The 22,250-nt window shown below is 53.5% G+C and overlaps 2 protein-coding genes across 9 annotated transcripts in view; one reads left to right on the top strand and one right to left on the bottom strand.

Moving 5' to 3' along the window:
* The window catches only part of LOC115080708 (soluble scavenger receptor cysteine-rich domain-containing protein SSC5D-like), a 32,876-nt gene extending 15,943 nt beyond the window's left edge, over window positions 1-16,933 (top strand). For all 6 annotated transcript variants that reach the window (XM_029585073.1, XM_029585076.1, XM_029585075.1 and 3 more), the window contains 3 exons: window positions 12,813-12,848; window positions 13,895-14,026; window positions 15,382-16,933. In XM_029585073.1, the coding sequence (XP_029440933.1) occupies window positions 12,813-12,848; window positions 13,895-14,026; window positions 15,382-15,797 (584 nt within the window). In that variant the 3' untranslated portion in view covers window positions 15,798-16,933. The remainder of the gene's footprint in view (window positions 1-12,812; window positions 12,849-13,894; window positions 14,027-15,381) is intronic.
* Window positions 16,319-22,005, bottom strand: LOC115080707 (flt3-interacting zinc finger protein 1-like). Of its 3 annotated transcripts, none has more exons than XM_029585068.1 (2): window positions 21,840-22,005; window positions 16,319-18,758 (listed from the first exon to the last, which is right to left on the bottom strand). In XM_029585068.1, exon 2 carries the CDS (start codon window positions 18,697-18,699, stop codon window positions 17,221-17,223), a length of 1,479 nt encoding a protein of 492 aa, XP_029440928.1. In that variant the 5' UTR covers window positions 18,700-18,758; window positions 21,840-22,005; the 3' UTR covers window positions 16,319-17,220. The 3 variants fall into 3 exon arrangements, with proteins under 3 accessions (XP_029440928.1, XP_029440927.1, XP_029440929.1); XM_029585067.1 differs by having other exon boundaries at window positions 21,630-22,004; XM_029585069.1 differs by having other exon boundaries at window positions 21,916-21,941.
* Between the last annotated feature and the right edge of the window lie 245 nt (window positions 22,006-22,250).

The raw sequence follows: 22,250 nt of genomic DNA, 5'->3' as shown, positions 1-22,250 counted from the left end.
GGAGCAACCAAGAGCACCTCTATCCTTCAAATCAATCTGCCCAGCATGGGCCATGGAAGAAAGGCATACAGCAACTTGTCTTGGGGCCAGGCCTGCAAAAAGGCATCGATCCCCGCCAACTTCAGATCTCTCCTGCGGCTCAAGAATTGCGAAACCTTCGCATTACGAGAAATAGCCAGCAAGTCTAGAAATGGGAAACCCCAGCAATCCAGAATCAGCTGAAGTGCCTCGTTTGAGAATGCCCATTCTCCTGGGTCCAGACTTTCCCTGCTGAGAAAGTCTGCTCTTACATTGTCTTTTCCTGCTATATGTGAGGCTGAGATCATCTGGAGATGTAGTTCAGCCCATTCCACAAGTTGATCTATCTCCTGCGACACTTGTTGGCTCTTGGTTCCTCCCTGCCAATTTATGTAAACCATAGTTGTGTTGTCCAATGTTATCCGGACCGCACGACCCTGCAGCCTGTTGCTGAACTGCAAACATGCCAGCCAGCCTGCCCTGGCTTCCAAACGACTGATGTTCCAGAGAGACTCTTCTGCATCCCAGTGCTCTTGCACTGTCAGAACCTGACAGTGAACTCTCAAACCATAGAGGCTCACATCCATCATCAGTACTAACCAGGCCGGTGGTGCTAGGGAAATTCCCTTCCTTAGATGATCCAGCTGTAGCCACCACTGCAGTCAGGAGGAGACCTCCATCAGCAGGTGGAGCTGAACCTAATAGTCCTGAGACTGCGGGTTCCACCGAGACAACAGGGAGCGCTGAAGAGGATGCATATGCGCTCTCGCCCATGGTACCACTTCCAGGGTTGCCGCCATTAAACCAATTACCTGCAGGTAGGACCATACGGTCGGGCGCAGAGTGTTCATCAATAGACATAGCTGTGTCATCAACTTCTGAATATGAGCTTCCGGCAGGAAAACCTTGCCCTGCTTCGTGTCGAACCAAACCCGAAGGCATTCCAACGATTGAGCAGGCTGAAGACTGCTCTTGGCCAGGTTCACAACCCAACCGAGCTCCTGCAACAGGGAGATCATCTTGCAGGTCACCAGGCGGCTCTCCTCCAGTGACTTGGCTCGAATCAGCCAGTCATCCAAGTATGGGTGTACGAGGATCCCATCCTCTCTCAACTCTGCCTCAACTAACCACCATTACCTTGTAAAGAGGTCCTGGAAGCGGTGGCCAGACCAAAAGGCAGTGCCCGAAACCGATAATGGTGTCCCAGAACTGCAAACCGCAGAAAGCATTGATGCTCTAGCCAGATGGGAATGTGAAGATACACTTCGGACAGGTCCAAATAGGTCAGAAATTCCCCCGACTGTACGGCCATTATCACAGAGCGCAAGGTTTCCATGCGAAAATGCATCGCCCGCAGGTGACGGTTGACACCCTTGAGATCCAGGATGGGATGAAAGGATTCCTCCTTCTTGGGCACAATGAAATAAATTGAATATCGCCCCGCATTTTCTTGAGACGTGGGCACCGGAATCACAGCCCTCAGACTGAGGAGCCTTGACAACGTATCCTCCCCTGCCTGCCTCTTCTGTGGGAAGTGGCAGGGAGAGACCATGAAAACGTCCCGAGGAACACTGCGAAAGTCCAGCGCATATCCTTCTCGTATCACCTCCAGGACCCATTGATCCGATGAGATCTTGACCCACCTCTGATAAAAGAGATGTCTCGGGGATGGGTTGGCAAACCATTGGGAGGCTCGGGGGGGGGGGGCGGGGCGGTTCCAGTACCTGATCCCATGCCCTGTCTGGGACAAAAGAACTGAGACCTACCCAAAGGCCGCTCCTCTGTAGGGTCGAAAAAGCTTGGATCCCTTAGCATGACCTCTCATGTTATAAAGGAGCGCTGCACCTGCTTCTTATCCTCCAGTAAATCGAGGAACTGGTGATTCACCCCACTTACTAGCCAGTTTCGCCCTCGCTCCCAAACAAGAGCGAGCCTTTAAAGGGCAATTTAATGAGGTTAGTCTTAAGAGGTCGCATTGGCCGACCAACTTCTCGGTCATACCTGACGTCTGGCCGCCATTACTGAAGCCACCCCTCTGGCTGAGGTGCGGATCTGCCAAAAAGGCGGCTGCTGGTTCCATCACTGCCCTGGGATTCACTCCAGATTCATCGACTTCCTGAGAGAGAAGCAAACGAGAGCGAGCCACCAGGGAACAACAAGCAGCGACCTGCAAGGTCATCGCCACTGCTTCAAATGCCTGCTTAAGGATGGCCTCAATCCTTCAAGGCCGCTCCTCCCTCCACAGGGATAGTCGACTGCTCGGAGACTGCACATACAAGTGCAAACACCTTCAGAAAACCGAAGCGCTCTCTCACCACCGGATCCAGGGGGGTGCAGACCTTCCAAAACCCGACCTGCTTTGAAGTTAGCCCCTGGGGTGCCCCACTCAAGCTCAATCAATTCTTGAATGGCCTCCATCACAGGGAAAAAAAAAACCCAAGAGGCTTTACATAAGCCACCATATCCTCGAACACCCCCTCCGAGGCGCCCTTGCCTCCTAAGTACTCCCTACCCCCTCCGAGGCGCCCTTGCCTCCTAAGTACTCCCTACCCCCTCCGAGGCGCCCTTGCCTCCTAAGTACTCCCTACCCCCTCCGAGGCGCCCTTGCCTCCTAAGTACTCCCTACCCCCTCCGAGGCGCCCTTGCCTCCTAAGTACTCCCTACCTCCTCCGAGGCGCCCTTGCCTCCTAAGTACTCCCTACCCCCTCCGAGGCGCCCTTGCCTCCTAAGTACTCCCTACCTCCTCCGAGGCGCCCTTGCCTCCTAAGTACTCCCTTCCTCCTCCGAGGCGCCCTTGCCTCCTAAGTACTCCCTACCTCCTCCGAGGCGCCCTTGCCTCCTAAGTACTCCCTACCTCCTCCGAGGCGCCCTTGCCTCCTAAGTACTCCCTACCCCCTCCGAGGCGCACTTGCCTCCTAAGTACTCCCTACCTCCTCCGAGGCGCCCTTGCCTCCTAAGTACTCCCTACCTCCTCCGAGGCGCCCTTGCCTCCTAAGTTACACCCTACCTCCTCCGAGGCGCCCTTGCCTCCTAAGTACTCCCTTCCTCCTCCGAGGCGCCCTTGCCTCCTAAGTACTCCCTACCTCCTCCGAGGCGCCCTTGCCTCCTAAGTACTCCCTACCTCCTCCGAGGCGCCCTTGCCTCCTAAGTACTCCCTTCCTCCTCCGAGGCGCCCTTGCCTCCTAAGTACTCCCTACCCCCTCCGAGGCGCCCTTGCCTCCTAAGTACTCCCTACCTCCTCCGAGGCGCCCTTGCCTCCTAAGTACTCCCTACCTCCTCCGAGGCGCCCTTGCCTCCTAAGTACTCCCTACCCCCTCCGAGGCGCCCTTGCGTCCTAAGTACTCCCTTCCTCCTCCGAGGCGCCCTTGCCTCCTAAGTACTCCCTACCTCCTCCGAGGCGCCCTTGCCTCCTAAGTACTCCCTACCCCCTCCGAGGCGCCCTTGCCTCCTAAGTACTCCCTACCTCCTCCGAGGCGCCCTTGCCTCCTAAGTACTCCCTTCCTCCTCCGAGGCGCCCTTGCCTCCTAAGTACTCCCTACCTCCTCCGAGCCGCCCTTGCCTCCTAAGTACTCCCTACCTCCTCCGAGGCGCCCTTGCCTCCTAAGTACTCCCTACCTCCTCCGAGGCGCCCTTGCCTCCTAAGTACTCCCTTCCTCCTCCGAGGCGCCCTTGCCTCCTAAGTACTCCCTACCTCCTCCGAGGCGCCCTTGCCTCCTAAGTACTCCCTACCTCCTCCGAGGCGCCCTTGCCTCCTAAGTACTCCCTACCTCCTCCGAGGCGCCCTTGCCTCCTAAGTACTCCCTACCTCCTCCGAGGCGCCCTTGCCTCCTAAGTACTCCCTATCCGGCGCCCTGCCTCCTACCTCCTACCTCCGAGGCGCCCTTGCCTCCTAAGTACTCCCTACCTCCTCCGAGGCGCCCTTGCCTCCTAAGTACTCCCTACCGCCTCCGAGGCGCCCTTGCCTCCTAAGTACTCCCTACCTCCTCCGAGGCGCCCTTGCCTCCTAAGTACTCCCTTCCTCCTCCGAGGCGCCCTTGCCTCCTAAGTACTCCCTTCCTCCTCCGAGGCGCCCTTGCCTCCTAAGTACTCCCTACCTCCTCCGAGGCGCCCTTGCCTCCTAAGTACTCCCTACCTCCTCCGAGGCGCCCTTGCCTCCTAAGTACTCCCTACCTCCTCCGAGGCGCCCTTGCCTCCTAAGTACTCCCTACCTCCTCCGAGGCGCCCTTGCCTCCTAAGTACTCCCTACCTCCTCCGAGGCGCCCTTGCCTCCTAAGTACTCCCTACCTCCTCCGAGGCGCCCTTGCCTCCTAAGTACTCCCTTCCTCCTCCGAGGCGCCCTTGCCTCCTAAGTACTCCCTACCTCCTCCGAGGCGCCCTTGCCTCCTAAGTACTCCCTTCCTCCTCCGAGGCGCCCTTGCCTCCTAAGTACTCCCTACCTCCTCCGAGGCGCCCTTGCCTCCTAAGTACTCCCTACCTCCTCCGAGGCGCCCTTGCCTCCTAAGTACTCCCTTCCTCCTCCGAGGCGCCCTTGCCTCCTAAGTACTCCCTACCTCCTCCGAGGCGCCCTTGCCTCCTAAGTACTCCCTACCTCCTCCGAGGCGCCCTTGCCTCCTAAGTACTCCCTTCCTCCTCCGAGGCGCGCTTGCCTCCTAAGTCCTCCCTTCCTCCTCCGAGGCGCCCCTTGCCTCCTAAGTACTCCCTACCTCCTTCCGAGGCGCCCTTGCCTCCTAAGTACTCCCTACCTCCTCCGAGGCGCCCTTGCCTCCTAAGTACTCCCTACCTCCTCCGAGGCGCCCTTGCCTCCTAAGTACTCCCTACCTCCTCCGAGGCGCCCTTGCCTCCTAAGTACTCCCTACCTCCTCCGAGGCGCCCTTGCCTCCTAAGTACTCCCTACCTCCTCCGAGGCGCCCTTGCCTCCTAAGTACTCCCTTCCTCCTCCGAGGCGCCCTTGCCTCCTAAGTACTCCCTTCCTCCTCCGAGGCGCCCTTGCCTCCTAAGTACTCCCTACCTCCTCCGAGGCGCCCTTGCCTCCTAAGTACTCCCTCCCTCCTCCGAGGCGCCCTTGCCTCCTAAGTACTCCCTTCCTCCTCCGAGGCGCCCTTGCCTCCTAAGTACTCCCTTCCTCCTCCGAGGCGCCCTTGCCTCCTAAGTACTCCCTACCGCCTCCGAGGCGCCCTTGCCTCCTAAGTACTCCCTACCGCCTCCGAGGCGCCCTTGCCTCCTAAGTACTCCCTACCTCCTCCGAGGCGCCCTTGCCTCCTAAGTACTCCCTTCCTCCTCCGAGGCGCCCTTGCCTCCTAAGTACTCCCTACCGCCTCCGAGGCGCCCTTGCCTCCTAAGTACTCCCTACCTCCTCCGAGGCGCCCTTGCCTCCTAAGTACTCCCTACCTCCTCCGAGGCGCCCTTGCCTCCTAAGTACTCCCTTCCTCCTCCGAGGCGCCCTTGCCTCCTAAGTACTCCCTACCCCCTCCGAGGCGCCCTTGCCTCCTAAGTACTCCCTACCGCCTCCGAGGCGCCCTTGCCTCCTAAGTACTCCCTACCCCCTCCGAGGCGCCCTTGCCTCCTAAGTACTCCCTACCCCCTCCGAGGCTACGGCCCTTGCCTCCTAAGTACTCCCTACCTCCTCCGAGGCGCCCTTGCCTCCTAAGTACTCCCTACCTCCTCCGAGGCGCCCTTGCCTCCTAAGTACTCCCTACCTCCTCCGAGGCGCCCTTGCCTCCTAAGTACTCCCTACCCCCTCCGAGGCGCCCTTGCCTCCTAAGTACTCCCTACCCCCCTCCGAGGCGCCCTTGCCTCCTAAGTACTCCCTACCCCCTCCGAGGCGCCCTTGCCTCCTAAGTACTCCCTACCCCCTCCGAGGCGCCCTTGCCTCCTAAGTACTCCCTTCCTCCTCCGAGGCGCCCTTGCCTCCTAAGTACTCCCTACCTCCTCCGAGGCGCCCTTGCCTCCTAAGTACTCCCTACCTCCTCCGAGGCGCCCTTGCCTCCTAAGTACTCCCTACCTCCTCCGAGGCGCCCTTGCCTCCTAAGTACTCCCTACCTCCTCCGAGGCGCCCTTGCCTCCTAAGTACTCCCTTCCTCCTCCGAGGCGCCCTTGCGTCCTAAGTACTCCCTACCTCCTCCGAGGCGCCCTTGCGTCCTAAGTACTCCCTTCCTCCTCCGAGGCGCCCTTGCGTCCTAAGTACTCCCTACCTCCTCCGAGGCGCCCTTGCCTCCTAAGTACTCCCTACCTCCTCCGAGGCGCCCTTGCGTCCTAAGTACTCCCTACCTCCTCCGAGGCGCCCTTGCGTCCTAAGTACTCCCTTCCTCCTCCGAGGCGCCCTTGCGTCCTAAGTACTCCCTACCTCCTCCGAGGCGCCCTTGCCTCCTAAGTACTCCCTACCCCCTCCGAGGCGCCCTTGCCTCCTAAGTACTCCCTACCTCCTCCGAGGCGCCCTTGCCTCCTAAGTACTCCCTACCTCCTCCGAGGCGCCCTTGCCTCCTAAGTACTCCCTACCTCCTCCGAGGCGCCCTTGCCTCCTAAGTACTCCCTTCCTCCTCCGAGGCGCCCTTGCCTCCTAAGTACTCCCCTACCCCCTCCGAGGCGCCCTTGCCTCCTAAGTCCTCCCTACCCCCTCCGAGGCGCCCTTGCCTCCTAAGTACTCCCTACCTCCTCCGAGGCGCCCTTGCCTCCTAAGTACTCCCTACCTCCTCCGAGGCGCCCTTGCCTCCTAAGTACTCCCTACCTCCTCCGAGGCGCCCTTGCCTCCTAAGTACTCCCTACCGCCTCCGAGGCGCCCTTGCCTCCTAAGTACTCCCTACCGCCTCCGAGGCGCCCTTGCCTCCTAAGTACTCCCTACCGCCTCCGAGGCGCCCTTGCCTCCTAAGTACTCCCTACCGCCTCCGAGGCGCCCTTGCCTCCTAAGTACTCCCTACCGCCTCCGAGGCGCCCTTGCCTCCTAAGTACTCCCTACCGCCTCCGAGGCGCCCTTGCCTCCTAAGTACTCCCTACCGCCTCCGAGGCGCCCTTGCCTCCTAAGTACTCCCTACCGCCTCCGAGGCGCCCTTGCCTCCTAAGTACTCCCTACCGCCTCCGAGGCGCCCTTGCCTCCTAAGTACTCCCTACCTCCTCCGAGGCGCCCTTGCCTCCTAAGTACTCCCTACCTCCTCCGAGGCGCCCTTGCCTCCTAAGTACTCCCTACCTCCTCCGAGGCGCCCTTGCCTCCTAAGTACTCCCTACCTCCTCCGAGGCGCCCTTGCCTCCTAAGTACTCCCTACCTCCTCCGAGGCGCCCTTGCCTCCTAAGTACTCCCTACCTCCTCCGAGGCGCCCTTGCCTCCTAAGTACTCCCTACCTCCTCCGAGGCGCCCTTGCCTCCTAAGTACTCCCTACCTCCTCCGAGGCGCCCTTGCCTCCTAAGTACTCCCTACCCCCTCCGAGGCGCCCTTGCCTCCTAAGTACTCCCTACCCCCTCCGAGGCGCCCTTGCCTCCTAAGTACTCCCTACCCCCTCCGAGGCGCCCTTGCCTCCTAAGTACTCCCTACCCCCTCCGAGGCGCCCTTGCGTCCTAAGTACTCCCTACCCCCTCCGAGGCGCCCTTGCGTCCTAAGTACTCCCTACCCCCTCCGAGGCGCCCTTGCCTCCTAAGTACTCCCTACCCCCTCCGAGGCGCCCTTGCGTCCTAAGTACTCCCTACCCCCTCCGAGGCGCCCTTGCGTCCTAAGTACTCCCTACCCCCTCCGAGGCGCCCTTGCCTCCTAAGTACTCCCTACCCCCTCCGAGGCGCCCTTGCCTCCTAAGTACTCCCTACCCCCTCCGAGGCGCCCTTGCCTCCTAAGTACTCCCTACCTCCTCCGAGGCGCCCTTGCCTCCTAAGTACTCCCTACCTCCTCCGAGGCGCCCTTGCCTCCTAAGTACTCCCTACCCCCTCCGAGGCGCCCTTGCCTCCTAAGTACTCCCTACCTCCTCCGAGGCGCCCCTTGCCTCCTAAGTACTCCCTACCTCCTCCGAGGCGCCCTTGCCTCCTAAGTACTCCCTACCTCCTCCGAGGCGCCCTTGCCTCCTAAGTACTCCCTACCTCCTCCGAGGCGCCCTTGCCTCCTAAGTACTCCTACCTCCTCCGAGGCGCCCTTGCCTCCTAAGTACTCTCTACCTCCTCCGAGGCGCCCTTGCCTCCTAAGTACTCCCTACCCCCTCCGAGGCGCCCTTGCGTCCTAAGTACTCCCTACCCCCTCCGAGGCGCCCTTGCGTCCTAAGTACTCCCTACCCCCTCCGAGGCGCCCTTGCGTCCTAAGTACTCCCTACCTCCTCCGAGGCGCCCTTGCCTCCTAAGTACTCCCTACCTCCTCAGAGGCGCCCTTGCCTCCTAAATACTCCCTACCTCCTCCGAGGCGCCCTTGCGTCCTAAGTACTCCCTACCTCCTCCGAGGCGCCCTTGCGTCCTAAGTACTCCCTACCCCCTCCGAGGCGCCCTTGCGTCCTAAGTACTCCCTACCCCCCTCCGAGGCGCCCTTGCGTCCTAAGTACTCCCTACCCCCTCCGAGGCGCTCTTGCGTCCTAAGTACTCCCTACCTCCTCCGAGGCGCTCTTGCGTCTCCCCTCCCTTCCATCCTCCACCTCCCCTGATCCCTATCCCTGCGTATCTTTCCCCTGCCCTTTGTGTCCGTACTACCCCTCCGTGTTCCCCAGAACCCTCCCATCTCCATCTATTAGATTTTCAGCTTCCCAACTCCGGCTGTTTACATTACCTCAAGGCATCTGTTTAGAATGCTGTTTCTGAATTTTTTACTCCCTGTACCATGTACTATAGTGTCTTGTACACTGCTTTGCTATTTTTAGCATGATGCCCTGTATTATATCTCCTCACATTAATATATAGCTAGTTCTCTTGTAGCTGTTTTTTGATACACCTTTACGTAGCCCCTGTTACTAATACATATTTATCCCTTGTATATATGTTTCATTGTTTTGCTATTGTTCTATGTAAGGGCCATGCCCAACAGTTCTTAGTTTTATGTAAACCGATACGATGTGCAAATGGCTATCAGTATAGAAGAAACTCCAAATAAATAAGGAAACCAAAATGAGATTTTTCTTTGGCTCAGACATGGATTCAGCCCCCGGGACTCCCAGCATCGTCAGTGTCAGGGAAATCAGGGCCGACAGTTCATCTCTATGGAAGAGCCGTAGCACAGTCCTATGCGGTTCTAATCCTGGAGGAATTTCACCATCCTCAAGAGTCAGGATCGGCGTCCTCATCCGTGCCATCCGGATCTCAATCGGGCAGTCCCGCTACCGCTTTAGGTGTACCCGCCAGCGCTTAACAGTAGATCCAGGCAAGGTGTGCACCTGCCACTCTGCCCTGGGAGCACTGGACAGGGTTGAAGACTGCGCCTGAAGAACATAAGAAGTTACTCAAAATAATGATCCAGATAATACCAGACACTTGTGTACTCAACAAAAAATATTAATAGTCTGGCTGGAAATGGATTGTATATGTTTGAACTGGGGAAACCTCATAAAGTGCCTAAATTGGGCTATATGGATATGCCCAATGGCTACTAACGAGATTCTAGCTCCAACTTAGTGGTTGTTAGAGAAAAATTATTTATAATCATTGGAAAACCCCAGAATGTACAAGTTGCTCAATCTATTATTCTGATGGCTAACTTGATAGTCCAGTGCGAGTCAGCTGTGGTGGTATACAAAAATTAAATGTTATACCATAAAAGACTCACAGTTATGACGCCAAGATATTGTATACATAACTTCATGCAATAAGTATTGTAATCCCAACAGTGCAGTGTTTCGAGTAAATCCTCTTCATCAGGGAGTGACTCTTAAGCATGGAATATACCTCTATGACCATAGAGGCTATTCCCTAAGGAAACTTGATTAATAGCCGTTAATGGACTTCTCCTCCAAGAACTTATCCAAACCTTTTTTAAACCCAGTTACACTAACTGCACTAACCACATCCTCTGGCAACAAATTCCAGAGCTTTATTGTGCGTTGAGTGAAAAAGAATTTTCTCCGATTAGTCTTAAATGTGCTACTTGCTAACTTCATGGAGTGCCCCCTAGTCCTTCTATTATTCGAAAGTGTAAATAACCGAGTCACATCTACTCGTTCAAGACCTCTCATGATCTTTAAAGACCTCTATCATATCCCCCCTCAGCCGTCTCTTCTTCAAGCTGAACAGCCCTAAGCTCTTCAGCCTTTCCTCATAGGGGAGCTGATCCATCCTCTTTGTCATTTTGGTTGCCCTTCTCTGTACCTTCTCCATCGCAACTATATATTTTTTGAGATACTGTGTACAATTCTGGTCGCCGCATTCAAGGTGCGGTCTCACCATGGAGCGATACAGAGGCATTATGACATTTTCCGTTCTATTAACCATTCCCCTTCCTAATAATTAACATTCTATTTGCTTTTTTTGACTGCCGCAGCACACTGAGCCGACGATTTTAAAGTAATATCCACTATGACGCCTGGATCTTTTTCCTGGGTGGTAGCTCCTAATATGGAACCTAACATCGTGTAACTACAGCAAGGTTTATTTTTCCCTATATGCAACACCTTGCACTTGTCCACATTAAATTTCATCTGCCATTTGGATGCCCAATCTTCCAGTCTTGCAAGGTCCTCCTGCAATGTATCACAATCCGCTTGTGATTTAACTACTCTGAATAATTTAGTATCATCCGCAAATTTGATAACCTCACTCGTCGTATTCCTTTCCAGATCATTTATATATGTATTGAAAAGCACCGGTCCAAATACAGATCCCTGAGGCACTCCACTGTTTACCCTTTTCCACTGAGAAAATTGACCATTTAATCCTACTCTCTGTTTCCAGTCTTTTAACCAGTTTGTAATCCAGGAAAGGACATCGCCTCCTATCCCATGACTTTTTAGTTTTTGTAGAAGCCTTTTATGAGGGACTTTGTCAAACGCCTTCTGAAAATCCAAATACACTACATCTACCGGTTCACCTTTATCCATGTGTTTATTAACCCCTTCAAAAAATGAAGCAGATTTGTTAGGCAACACTTCCCTTGGGTAAATCCATGTTGACTGTGTCCCATTAAATCATGTTTTTCTATATGCTCTACGATTTTGATCTTGAGAATTGTTTCCACTATTTTTCCCAGCCCTGAAGTCAGGCTCACTGGTCTATAGTTACCCGGATCGCCCCTGGAGCCTTTTTTAAATATTGGGGTTACATTGGTCACCCTCCAGTCTTCAGGTACAATGGATGATTTTAATGATAAGTTACAAATTTTAACTAATAGATCAGAAATTTCATTTTGTAGTTCCTTCAGAACCCTAGGATGCATACCATCTGGTCCAGGTGATTTGCTACTCTTTAGTTTGTCAATCTAGCCTACTACATCTTCCAGGTTCACAGTGATTTCGTTCAGTTGCAATGGCCTTATCTTCCCTAAGTTTTTTTTAAACTTACCTGAGTTCAGCCTTACCTGGCTGAGTACAGAATCTGTCTCTGGCTGCGGGGGGAGAAGGCATTTGCCATCACCGCTGTACTTGGCTTCCTACACCCACTGCCTTTTAGGTGCTTAACAGCTAAGTCCATGCCAGCTGAAAAACCGGCACTCATCTGAGGGACCCCAGAAATCACCTCATTCACTGCAAGAGAGCGGGATCAACTTATTTTCCTTATTTCTTTTTAATCAAAATAATTCCCAAATGGAGATGCACATCCACCATCTGCTGGAGACAGAGAATACTGGCAGGCTGATGTCATTGCAGGAGTACATGTACTGTGATGTCAGTTTGCTCCATCTCCATCTGCTGGTAGAGGTGCATAACCCACTTGGCTCTGGATTCATCTGACTGGATGCTAAGAAATCCTAGGTTTCTTTAGCTAATTTTTTTTTTATTTTTTTTTAAACGTCGTTATTGGAATAAAGCATTGCACCTTGTACTTTGATCGTAATTCCTGTATGCCTCCTTCCTTTCGTATCCATTCCGTAGCCGTCCGTACCCAACTTGTGTTATAGGTGTACCAGTTGGACGCTGTCCGGGTGCGCCTCGTGCAGAAGCCATTTGAATTGAGAAAGTTAAGCCTGGCCATTACCACTGCCAAGATGCACATCAACACCTGCTCTTCAGGAGCTACACTGTCTGCCTATTGATTATAGAGCAAAACGTCAAGATCCTGTATTTAAGCTTTTAAATGCTGTACTCGGTTGGCCCCCCCATGTTTGGCTAACCTAGCCCTCCGAGCGCTGGTCAAGGTGTCAGTAATGAGGCAGCGGGTCCCCTGGTTGGGTGCTGCACCTGTGCCCTGGCATTTACTCCAGGTGCAGTTACATTTGGAGAGAACCAGCTCGAGCTATAGGAAACAAATCTTTTGCTTAGGAGCACCCCCAGGTGATGCACGCAGTCCAGTCTCAGGAAGAAAGTGTATTTGGATGTGGGAGTGGAATGCTTTGCTTTTATTCTGAGTTGTGGGGGGATTTGTGGCTTGAACGTTTTATTTGTATGTTGGTGGTGGAACGAGGACCACCCCTATTGGGTCAGCCCGAGGATCCATCAAGCGGCCCCATCCAAGCCCCAAGAACTCGGCAAGATTGCGAACGGCAGAGAGATCGCATGCTAACGCCCTGGGATAAGCGATGGCTTTCCTCGAGTCTCCCTCGTGGTGGGGGGGGTACCGTCGTGGGTTGGTTTTACGCATAGGAGTTTGTATTATGTTCTGACTGCGTAATCTGGTGGAAATGACACAGGGCTGATTAATGGAAGCTCACAGCCTGTCAGACACAAACACAAATTCAGTCTCTGCTTTCCCTGCAGGTCCCGACCCATCCCTCCTGGACACCAGCTCGCCAGGTAAGATCCTGCTCTTCAAAATCATCTCTGGGGTGGGCCCCCGACTAGTAGGCGATCCTTTAGACTCCCTCCCACCTGTAATGTTTTACATAGCCTGGGACACATCTAAGCCTGCATTTTTGTTTGCTTGTTTGTAAGCAGACGTTGCTGCTGTTTTGGGTCCCTGGTAGAGCTCCCTGCCCGCTGCTCTCACGGTTGTCACAGGACACAGGCACCGGGTAGAGGCCGGCATTCCTGTCACCGGGTGGCAATGCAGAGGAATTTTGTTTTATAACAATGTCACAGTGTCTCGGGTTTTTGTTTTTTTTTGCAGGCTTTTCCTCTCTCGGTGGGCAGCTTTAGTCACCTATTTCCATCCTTCCCACCTGTTTTGTAATCATTTACTGCTCCCCCCCCCCCAAGATGCAGCCAAGCCATTGCTTTTCCCTCCTTGTGCCCAATATTCAAATATGCCTCTTCCCTCTCTCTGCACGCTGCCATGATTTGCAGTGCATCACAGGATGCCTCTAGCAATTAAAGTGGCAGCACCCACTAAAGAATTGTCAAAATAGCTGACTTTTTTGGCTTTGATGGGCCCTCTTTTGGTCTTATTCCTAGGTTTCCTCTATTAATCTAATACCCTCTTCCGCTGTCCCTGCTGTTTTCATGCTTCACGGGTATCGCCGCCCCCTGTTCCAGGGCAGCAGGAGGGTTGTTGCTGATAATGATCAGCACAGCAGCACCCCCGCCGGACCCCTAGTCTACTTAAGATTCATAATGGTGGCAGCAGCTCAGCAAGAGGAGCTTTCAACCTGCTTTGTGTACATCAGTCACCCATTGGCCATCGCGCGGCGCTCCTGGAAACCCCAACCCTGCCTTGGCATCAGGGAATAATCCATTAGGTGATGGCGGGGTAGCGCCGGGATGAAAGGAAGCCGCTTGGCGCAGCTGCCCAAGCGTGCAGAAGTAAAAATAATTGAAACATATTTAAGATTTTAAAAAAAAGGCTGCTTAGGCTTTGTGTTACCATTGGAAGAGTTTGTAATTCACTCCCTTTAACTTCACAGTTGTGACAGCAGCTGTGGTCGTGGGGGCAGCGACTGCCTTGGCCCTGCTTGGGGCTGGGCTGCTGGGTTATTACATCCGGAGACGCAAGAGCAGCAGCTCCACTCCAGCGCTGAGCAGACCAAGTGCTAAAGGTAAAAGAGCAACGCCCAAAGCAGTCGTCGTCCCCCCCAAGACAGAGACAGGGACAGCACAGGCAAGGGCAGTGCACGCTCCCCTCCCCCACCCACCTGCCCCCAAGCACAGGCAGTGCAAGCTTCACCCCCCCCCCCCCCCCCCCCCATAGGGAAGGCAGGAGCAGGGGGGAATTTCTGGGTCACTTATTAACATCTGAAGTAATGGAGAAGTTTCTTGTCCCCTCTTATCAGATCTGGCGTGAAGAAAATAGATTTTAATTCCTGGGAACAGGAACCTGCCCAACAGGAAGTGACTGAGGAGCTTCTCCTCTCTACGCCGAACCAGGATTTTCTTTTACCCTTCGCCTCAGTTACGATCCTTGCGCCGCACCCAGCAGGCCCTAGTGTAACTGGGATGGACCCCAAAAAAAAAACAAAACCCCAAACTGGAAGCCGATCCAAGATGGCTGTGTAGCAACCAAAAAGAGCGAGATTGGTAAATGAGGAAAAAAAAAAACAACACACACCCTTTATTCTGACGGTATTCAAGCCCGGGTTTCGCTCTCATACGAAGAGCTGCCTCAGGGGCTACTAAAATTAAACAACACACATATCATTAACATATAAAAACATTAACTGGCGTTTAAACACCACACAGAATTTAAATCATAACATGTCAAAATAAAAATAGTTAAACACACACATTAAAAGCCAATAATTAAAAACAAAATGTGTGTGTGAAGACATCACAATGTCACATAAATAATATGGACAGAAATCAACCTATTCCACGCAGGAACAAGGGATCAAGGTGATAGGATGATGCGTGGTTCCTGTAGAGAATATCCTCTCTTTCCATTAGATGACGTGGGTCACGGATCAGCAGTGGGATGTGCTCATGTTATAAAACAAATCTAAAATGAAACAACTTGGTGCCAGTATAAAACCTATGGACTCAGCAGAGTGGTACTGAAGGGCACGGATGTATGGAAGGACAAACAAAGGAATGAATAGATGGCAAGCCAGTGCTAAAGTTGTAAAAAACCAAACCTATATAAAGCACTAGACATTCTATCACCTTGATCCATCGTTCTATGTACCAACCTCGCTCTTTTTGGTCGCTGGGGCCACTTGACGCCAATAACCTCAGATTGTTCTGCCAGCAGGAAGATGGAAGTCATCAGCCTGGGGCAGCCTGTTCCTGGTTTTCAGGCTGGGGAGATTAGCGGAGTGAATGTGAAACCCTCAAAAACCAGCAGAATTTCACAGCACGTCTGCATGCATGACGTGGAACCGGCCCGATATTTAGGTTTGGAAAAAAAATATAGTGTCATTATTTATTTTATTTTTTTCCTCCGGGGATTCTGTCCTAGAGCCTGATGAGAGCAATGGCAGCTCAAGGACCAGCAAGCACAGCACTGGGATCGATGACCAGGGCTATGCTACCATCCCGGCGACCCAGCAACACCCCAGCCTCTACGAGAGCCTCAAGCTGCCCGGCGCCAACCACTACAGCAGAGATCCCAGGGCAGAGACCGTGCCGGGCGAGGGGCTCTCCGGGCAGCCCGGCGCGGAGGGGGGGCATCACGACTACGAGGATCTTCTGGTGCAAGGAGCCAGACCCGAGGGGGGCCCCTATGAGAACGTGACCCCAGTTGGGCAGGAGGCCAAGCCCGAGGAGAATCACTACCAGCACCTTAAGATCGACCCACTGCAGGAGAACGAGTACGAAACTCTGAAACTTGCACCAAAGGGAGAAGGAGGGCTGGGGTCCAGACCCGGGATGTAGGATCCGGGCTGCTCCCTAGGCCTCCGGCGTGCGAGCCGCTGTAGTCGCAGGAAAAGCCTGCCCGAGTAGAACTGCATCGCCAACATTCAAATACAGCTTCAAGGGGAGAGGGTGGGGGAGAACACACGGCGTACAAGATGCCAAAGAGCCGGCTCCTAGCTCCGGTGCCCATTTGGGTATCCCAAAGCACAATTAGAAGCCGCGCACACCCGGTGTTTCATGATTTGGGGGGGGGGGGGAGGAGAAATCCTACTGGCTCAGTCGATAAAAGGGGAGAGGAGGGTTACAACCTGCCCCCTCCCCCACATACATTAATCGTCACCCCTGCAACAGTTTAATGTCTGTCCCGTTAGATGGCAGGAAGGGGAGAGAACCCAAAATGGGGCGTATTCTTCTCCGGCCTGTGGGTATTTCCAGACCAGGACGGGGTAGTGAACCCCAAAACCAGGCACACAAAGTCTCGTCACAACCAGCATCAGGGCTGTTAAATAAATACATACAAAATGCACACCCCCAAAGCGGACCATGAAATCTGTGTTATTTAATTCATTAAATTCACTACAAAGTTCAGCAACAGACTCTCAAGACCTCTGATCATTTGTCTGAGAATTACGCTAGGAAAAAGAACACAAAAAAAAACAACCCAACCCAAAACAAAACCAGAAAGAATTGCTAAAAAGACTATTCATTTGGTTAATCCGAGGCCTTCTGATCTGGCGTCTGCCTCTGCGAGCGTGTTATAGTGCTGTGAATCGTTTGAAGAGTGCCCAGGAGTAATCCTGTACTCACCATGCAAAAGGGCGAGAGTTTACTGCAACAGCGAGGAGCTTTTTCCCCATCACATCCTGCATGGGCGAAAGCCTGGAACCGGAATCCCAGAACCTAGAACCCAGAGGAAAGTTGAACTCCCTTCCCTCATCCAAACCCTTTGACAAGGACTCCCTCCCTCCCTCCCGTTTTATACGGGGCTGAGGAACTCAAAGTGCCGCTAGCACCAAGGTTCGACCATGGCGGCCCTCAGGCTGTATGTCCATAGCTCGGGGCTGCTATTAGGTCCCTCCGAGGCAGCGAAGTGAAAAGGCAGAGGGGTTGAGCACCATCAAGGAGGGGGGGGGGGGGAAAAAAAAGGGTAAGAGCCAAATCTGTTAAAAAAGTCATTTGTTCCTTCTTAGGATGTCTCGTGCTCCAGGAACATTTCAAAAGTGGCCCAAGACTATCCCACTGCAGTCAGATCACTCGGTACCCCACCCAGCGTGGCAGAAATGCTTCTCCGAGCTCGATGGGCGTGTGGCACCGACTCATCAACGTGGGGGCCCACGTAACGTCCCAGGACAGCCAGTGGACTTTTAGCCATGTTCTTGCACTTTGTGGCAGGGCGGCACCCTTGCCAGGTGGTCTGCGACTCGTGAGGGAGGGGGGCGCTTCAGTCCAGGCCCTGATGCAGCTTCTCGTGACGGGACAAGTTGCTCAGCGTGATGAAGCCTTTCCCACAGATGCTGCAGGGGAACGGCCGGTCGGCCCCGTGCAGCAGCTGGTGGTGCTTCAGGTAGGTCTCCTGCCGGAAGAACTTCCCACACTCCTTGCACTGGTAGGGCTTCTCCCCAGTGTGCACCAAGAGGTGGCGGTCCAGGTCCCGCTGCTTCCGGAAAAGCTTGTCGCATTCCGAGCAGCCGAAGGGCTTCTTGGGAGGTCTCGTCAAGGCAGGGGGGAACACCTGGAGCTGCAGCAAGCGCAGGAGCTCGCTGCCGGCGTGGCGAGAGGGCGCGGGGTGGGCCGAGTGGCCGCGCTGGTGGTCCTCCAGGGAGGAGAGCGAGGGGAGGCTCTGGCCGCAGGTGCCGCAGATGAAGGAGACGTCGCTGGCGTGCGCGTCCAGGTGCTGAGCCAGGGCCGTGGCGGTGGAGAAAAACGTGCCGCACTCGCACTGGTAGAGGCTCTCGGGCGCGGCGCAGGCGGCGCACGGCCCGCCCGGGTCCACGGCGCTGCCGGAGTCCTTCCGCGGTTCCCTGGCGCACAGCTGACAGCCGGCCGCCGATGGCTGCTGCTTCCTCTGGCCGTGGGTCAGCCGGTGCCGCTCCAGCAGGGACGGAGTGTTAAAGTTGCGCTCACACTCAGGGCACTTGAAGGGCTTGGCCCCGCTGTGTGCCAGCCAGTGCCGGCGAAGCTCCCCCAGCCACTGGAAGTGCCGGCCGCAGGCCCCGCAGCCGTAAGGCCCCAGCCTGCCAGCACAGACAGGGGCCGGGGACTCCTCAGACTTCTCCTGGTCAGAGGTCGCCTGCTCCACAACCTGATGCTGCTTGTTGAGGTGGCGGCGAAGGCTGTTCCTCAGGGAGAAGCGGAGATGGCAGACGTGGCAGATGTAGGGCTTCTCTCCTGTGTGCACTACCTGGTGCTGCAGGAGGCTGGTGGAGTCCCGAAAGCTCTTGGGGCACTGGGTGCAGAGGTAGGGCCGCTCCCCCGTGTGGCAGCGGATGTGGTTGGCCAGGTTGAAGGAGTGCTTGAAGTTCTTGCCGCAGTGCGGGCAGCCGAAGGGCTTCAGCTGGGTGTGACTGGCAAAGTGACGGCGCAGGCCGGAGCGAAAGCGGAAGCTCTTGTCACAGGCGCTGCACTGGAAGGGATCGGCCCCCTCGCCTGGGGGCTGGGAGGGGGTGAGGGTGGTGGCAGCGGCAGCCGCCGCCACCACCACCTCTGATCCTACTTTGGCCTGCTCGTCCTCCGGATCGGACTCCGCGGTTCCCAGCAGCGTGCAGCTGGCCCACATCCGGCCGGGCTTGCTAGAGTAGCTACTGTTGGCATCAATGCCCTCTCCTCCTCCTGGCGGGACACTGTCCAAAGAGCTCTCGCGGGGCCCTCTGATTTCCAGCAGAAGGTCCTCCTCCTCCTCCTCCACAAGAAGCTCCATCATGCTCTTCCTGTGTCTGGCAGAAAATCCAGTCTAGGGCATTGGAAGCAGGATCCAGATTTCTGGAAACAAAAACAAAAAACAAACAGAGAATTCAATAAAAAAGAATGGTACATAAATATAATCAAAGTGGCCAATCCGAGTCCACCAGGGCAGCGGGCATGCAACTGGCATTCACCCTGGAATTTTCCGGGTGAAAACTCCTGGCCAGACCTGTTTATTTTTGGTTTTAAAACTTAGGGCCCCAGGACGGCCCTCAAAGCTTCCCCTTCAGGAACCGCATCACTAAGGGGGGATTTATCCAAACCAGCTAAAATCAGGAATTGATCAAAGCACCAATTTTGAGGAAGATTTTGCCGGCTACGTTTAGCCACCTAAACGCACATGGCACACCCGTTTTGACACTGGGACATGGAGTTATGGGGGTTTAATAAAAACCCCTATAACTAGCCAAACAAATTGCAGGATACATTTTTAACCTGCTAAGCTAGCCAGGTAGACTGGGCTGAAAGTGCGCCTTAAGCTTAACCAGTTACCTTTGCCGCTCAGCGTCATTGAAAACCGACCCCCCCAGAGAAGTTCCTGGAGTGCGACAGATAAAAGCATTCAGTTCCTACTGGAAGCTGAAGAGTGCTAGCAACCATCACTCGTTAACTTTCACTGGTAGCTCCTCCCTGGAAACTTAACTTCCTAATAGTCACTTCCCCCCCCCCTCACAAGATGCGAAAAAAAATCAACAAATAAAACCCCACAACCTAAGCTGTGACAGTTTTTCAGGCAACCTGAAACTGGTGAGGACAGGGCCCAACACAGGAGAGTGAGGGGAAGCCATCCTACAGGATTGTGAAAACGCTCAGGCAGGGAGTTGGTTTTATTTACCAGTCACAACCCTACTCGTGGTAGGAACATGCTGCAAAGACTTCTGCACCAGTGCATGCACTGGTAGGCATCAATACAGTCCTGGATAGTTTACAGCCCTACCCCCAACACACACTTCCAATAAATAAATATGTGCATGCCCAAGGGATCTGTGCTGGGACAGATTCTACTGCATTTACATAAATAGTCTGGAAAAAGGGAACAAGTGAGGTGATCAAATTTGGAGATGACGCACAAAGTAGTCCGTTGTTAAAACATAAGCAGATTGTGAGGAACTACAGAAGGACCTTGTGAAACTGAATGGCAGATTAAGTTGAATTTGTAGGTGCAAAGTAATGCACATAGGGAAAAATAATCCCAGTTACAGGTACACGGAAAAGGACCTTGCAGTCCTTGTGGACAATACATTGAAATCCTCAAGTCAATGTGCGTCAGAGATTAAAAAAAAACAAAAAAACAAAAAAAAACCAAACAAAGAGCATGTTGGGAATGATCCAGAAAGTAATGGAGAATAAAATGGAAAAAATGTCACACTGCCTCTGTATCGAGCCATGGTGCGACCAGAACTGCACATATCGCAAGAAAGACAGAGCGCCACTAGAAAAGGTGCAGAGGAGGGCGACAGAAATGATAAAGAGGTAAAACATCCCCCCCTATGATGAGAGGCTACGCAGGCCAGGGCTCTTCAGCTTGGAAAAGAGACGGCGGAGTGGGGACATAGTAGATGTTTATGAAATCAGGAGTGGGGTGGAGTTGGTAAAAAAAGGCTATTGCTATCTCTGGGCATGAATAACAGGAATTACATCTCATTTATGGGATCTGCCAGGTACTTGTGACCTGGATTGACCATAGTTGGAACAGGACGCTGGGCTCGATTGACCTTGGTCTGACCCTGCATGGCAGTCCTTATATCCTTTCCCACCTGGCTTAGAAGGGAGAAGGGTGGGGGAAAGTTTGTTGCAGCAAAGTGATAGCAAATGAAATTTAACGTGGACAAGTGCAACCCAAATTATAGCTACAAAATGTAAGGTTCCACATTAGGTGGCACCACTCAGGAAAAAGATCTAGGTGTCATTGTTGAAAACATGCTGAAATCTTCTGCTCAGTGTGCAGCAGCAGCAAAGAAAGTAAATAAAATAGGATTATTAGGAAAGGAATGGAAAATAAAACAAAATAGCCTAGTGCCTCTATCGCTCCATGATGCAACCTCATCCTGAGGTCACATCTCAAAAAAAAAAAAAAAAAAAGCTATAGTAGAATTAGAAAAAGTACAGAGAAGGGCAAACAAAATGATGAAGGGGATGGAACAATTTCCCTATGAAGAAAGGCTAAAGAGGTTAGGACTCTTCAGCTTGGAGACGAGACAGCTGAGGGGAGATGGGAGATAGGATAAAGGTTTATAAAATAATGAGTGGAATGGAACGAGTAAATGTTAATTTGCTGTTTACTCTTTCAAAAAAGTACAAAGACCACAATGAAGTTACTAGGTGACATTTAAAACTAATAAGAGAATTTTTTTTTTTTTTTTTTACTGAACGCATAATTAAGCTCTGGAATTCGTTGCCAGAGGATGTGTTGAAAGCTAGTAGTTAACTGCATTTTAAAAGGTTTGGACGAGCTCCTGGATGGAAATCCCATAAACCATTAAGGAGGAGTTGCAAAAATCCACTGCTTACTGTTGGGATAAGCAACTTGGAATCTATCTACCCCTTGGGATCCTGCCAGGTACTTGTGACCTGGCTTGGACACTGTTGGAAACAGACAGAATTCTGGACTTGACGGATGGCAAGCCTTATGTTCTTATGATTTCAGTTTCCTCCCACGGGCAGGCGAATCCACTCCTAGGTTTAGTTCTCCAGTGCACGCCCGGGTCTACAGTTCCTCTGCTTTACTAGGAAAGGGGGAGAAAGTGGGAAACGAACTACAAATCCCAGCATGCATTCTAGGGAGAAGAAGACAGGCGAACAGGTAGAGAAAAAATAACCCCCGGGCCCGAATTGCTAAAAGCCTGAACAAGCCATGGATAAGAATACAGGATCCTACTTCCCCCTTACCTTTCTCAACAGGGCACAAAGGAGCACGCCGCAGGGGGCGTGTCGCGCGCTGATGACGTCACAGACAGCCGATTTCGGTCCGCGGGTCGGTGACGTCACGACGGCAGCTGGGGCAAGGGAGATGGAGTCGGGGAAAACAGGGCAACCGGACCGTCTAACCTTAAATCGCCCGCATGTCCACCAAAGTAAGAGAAACATCTCAAGACCCACCCAGCGCCCGACCACCGGCGCCTGAAATTTCTTCTACACGCCCCCTTCCGAAACCCCCCCTACGTCACGGCGTCACCTGCCACACGTCTTGCCGCTTCCTTCGCAACGTGGTGGCATCATTCCACCCCCCTCCCTAAATACCGAACGTGTCGACACCAAGGCGAGTGGGCGTGGCTCGCTCGTGTCTGGGATGGGAAGGTTAGGTGGAAGTGATGCAAGGACGGACGCGATGGGCCAATCGCCGGATGTGCTAGCGCACGTGACCGGAAGAACGGCATTTCCTATGCTTTTAAAGGGGCAGAATGGCTGTGTATTTCTTTCAAATGTTGGATGTATTTTCTCCGTAGATCCATTAAGCTCTCATAGAACTTGCATCACATGTACAACCTTGACTAATTATAGTTGTACCAA

This window comes from Rhinatrema bivittatum, chromosome 19 (assembly GCF_901001135.1).
Source record: "Rhinatrema bivittatum chromosome 19, aRhiBiv1.1, whole genome shotgun sequence".
NCBI classification, from domain to species: Eukaryota; Metazoa; Chordata; class Amphibia; order Gymnophiona; family Rhinatrematidae; genus Rhinatrema; species Rhinatrema bivittatum.
The sequence above is the reverse complement of the archived record's forward strand: the minus strand, read 5'-3'. Positions and strand labels throughout refer to the sequence as shown.

What these genes read in the sequence shown, in the direction of transcription:
- LOC115080707 (XM_029585068.1), bottom strand. Translation starts at nt 18,699, where the DNA reads ATGATGGAGCTTCTTGTGGAGGAGGAGGAGGAGGACCTTCTGCTGGAA.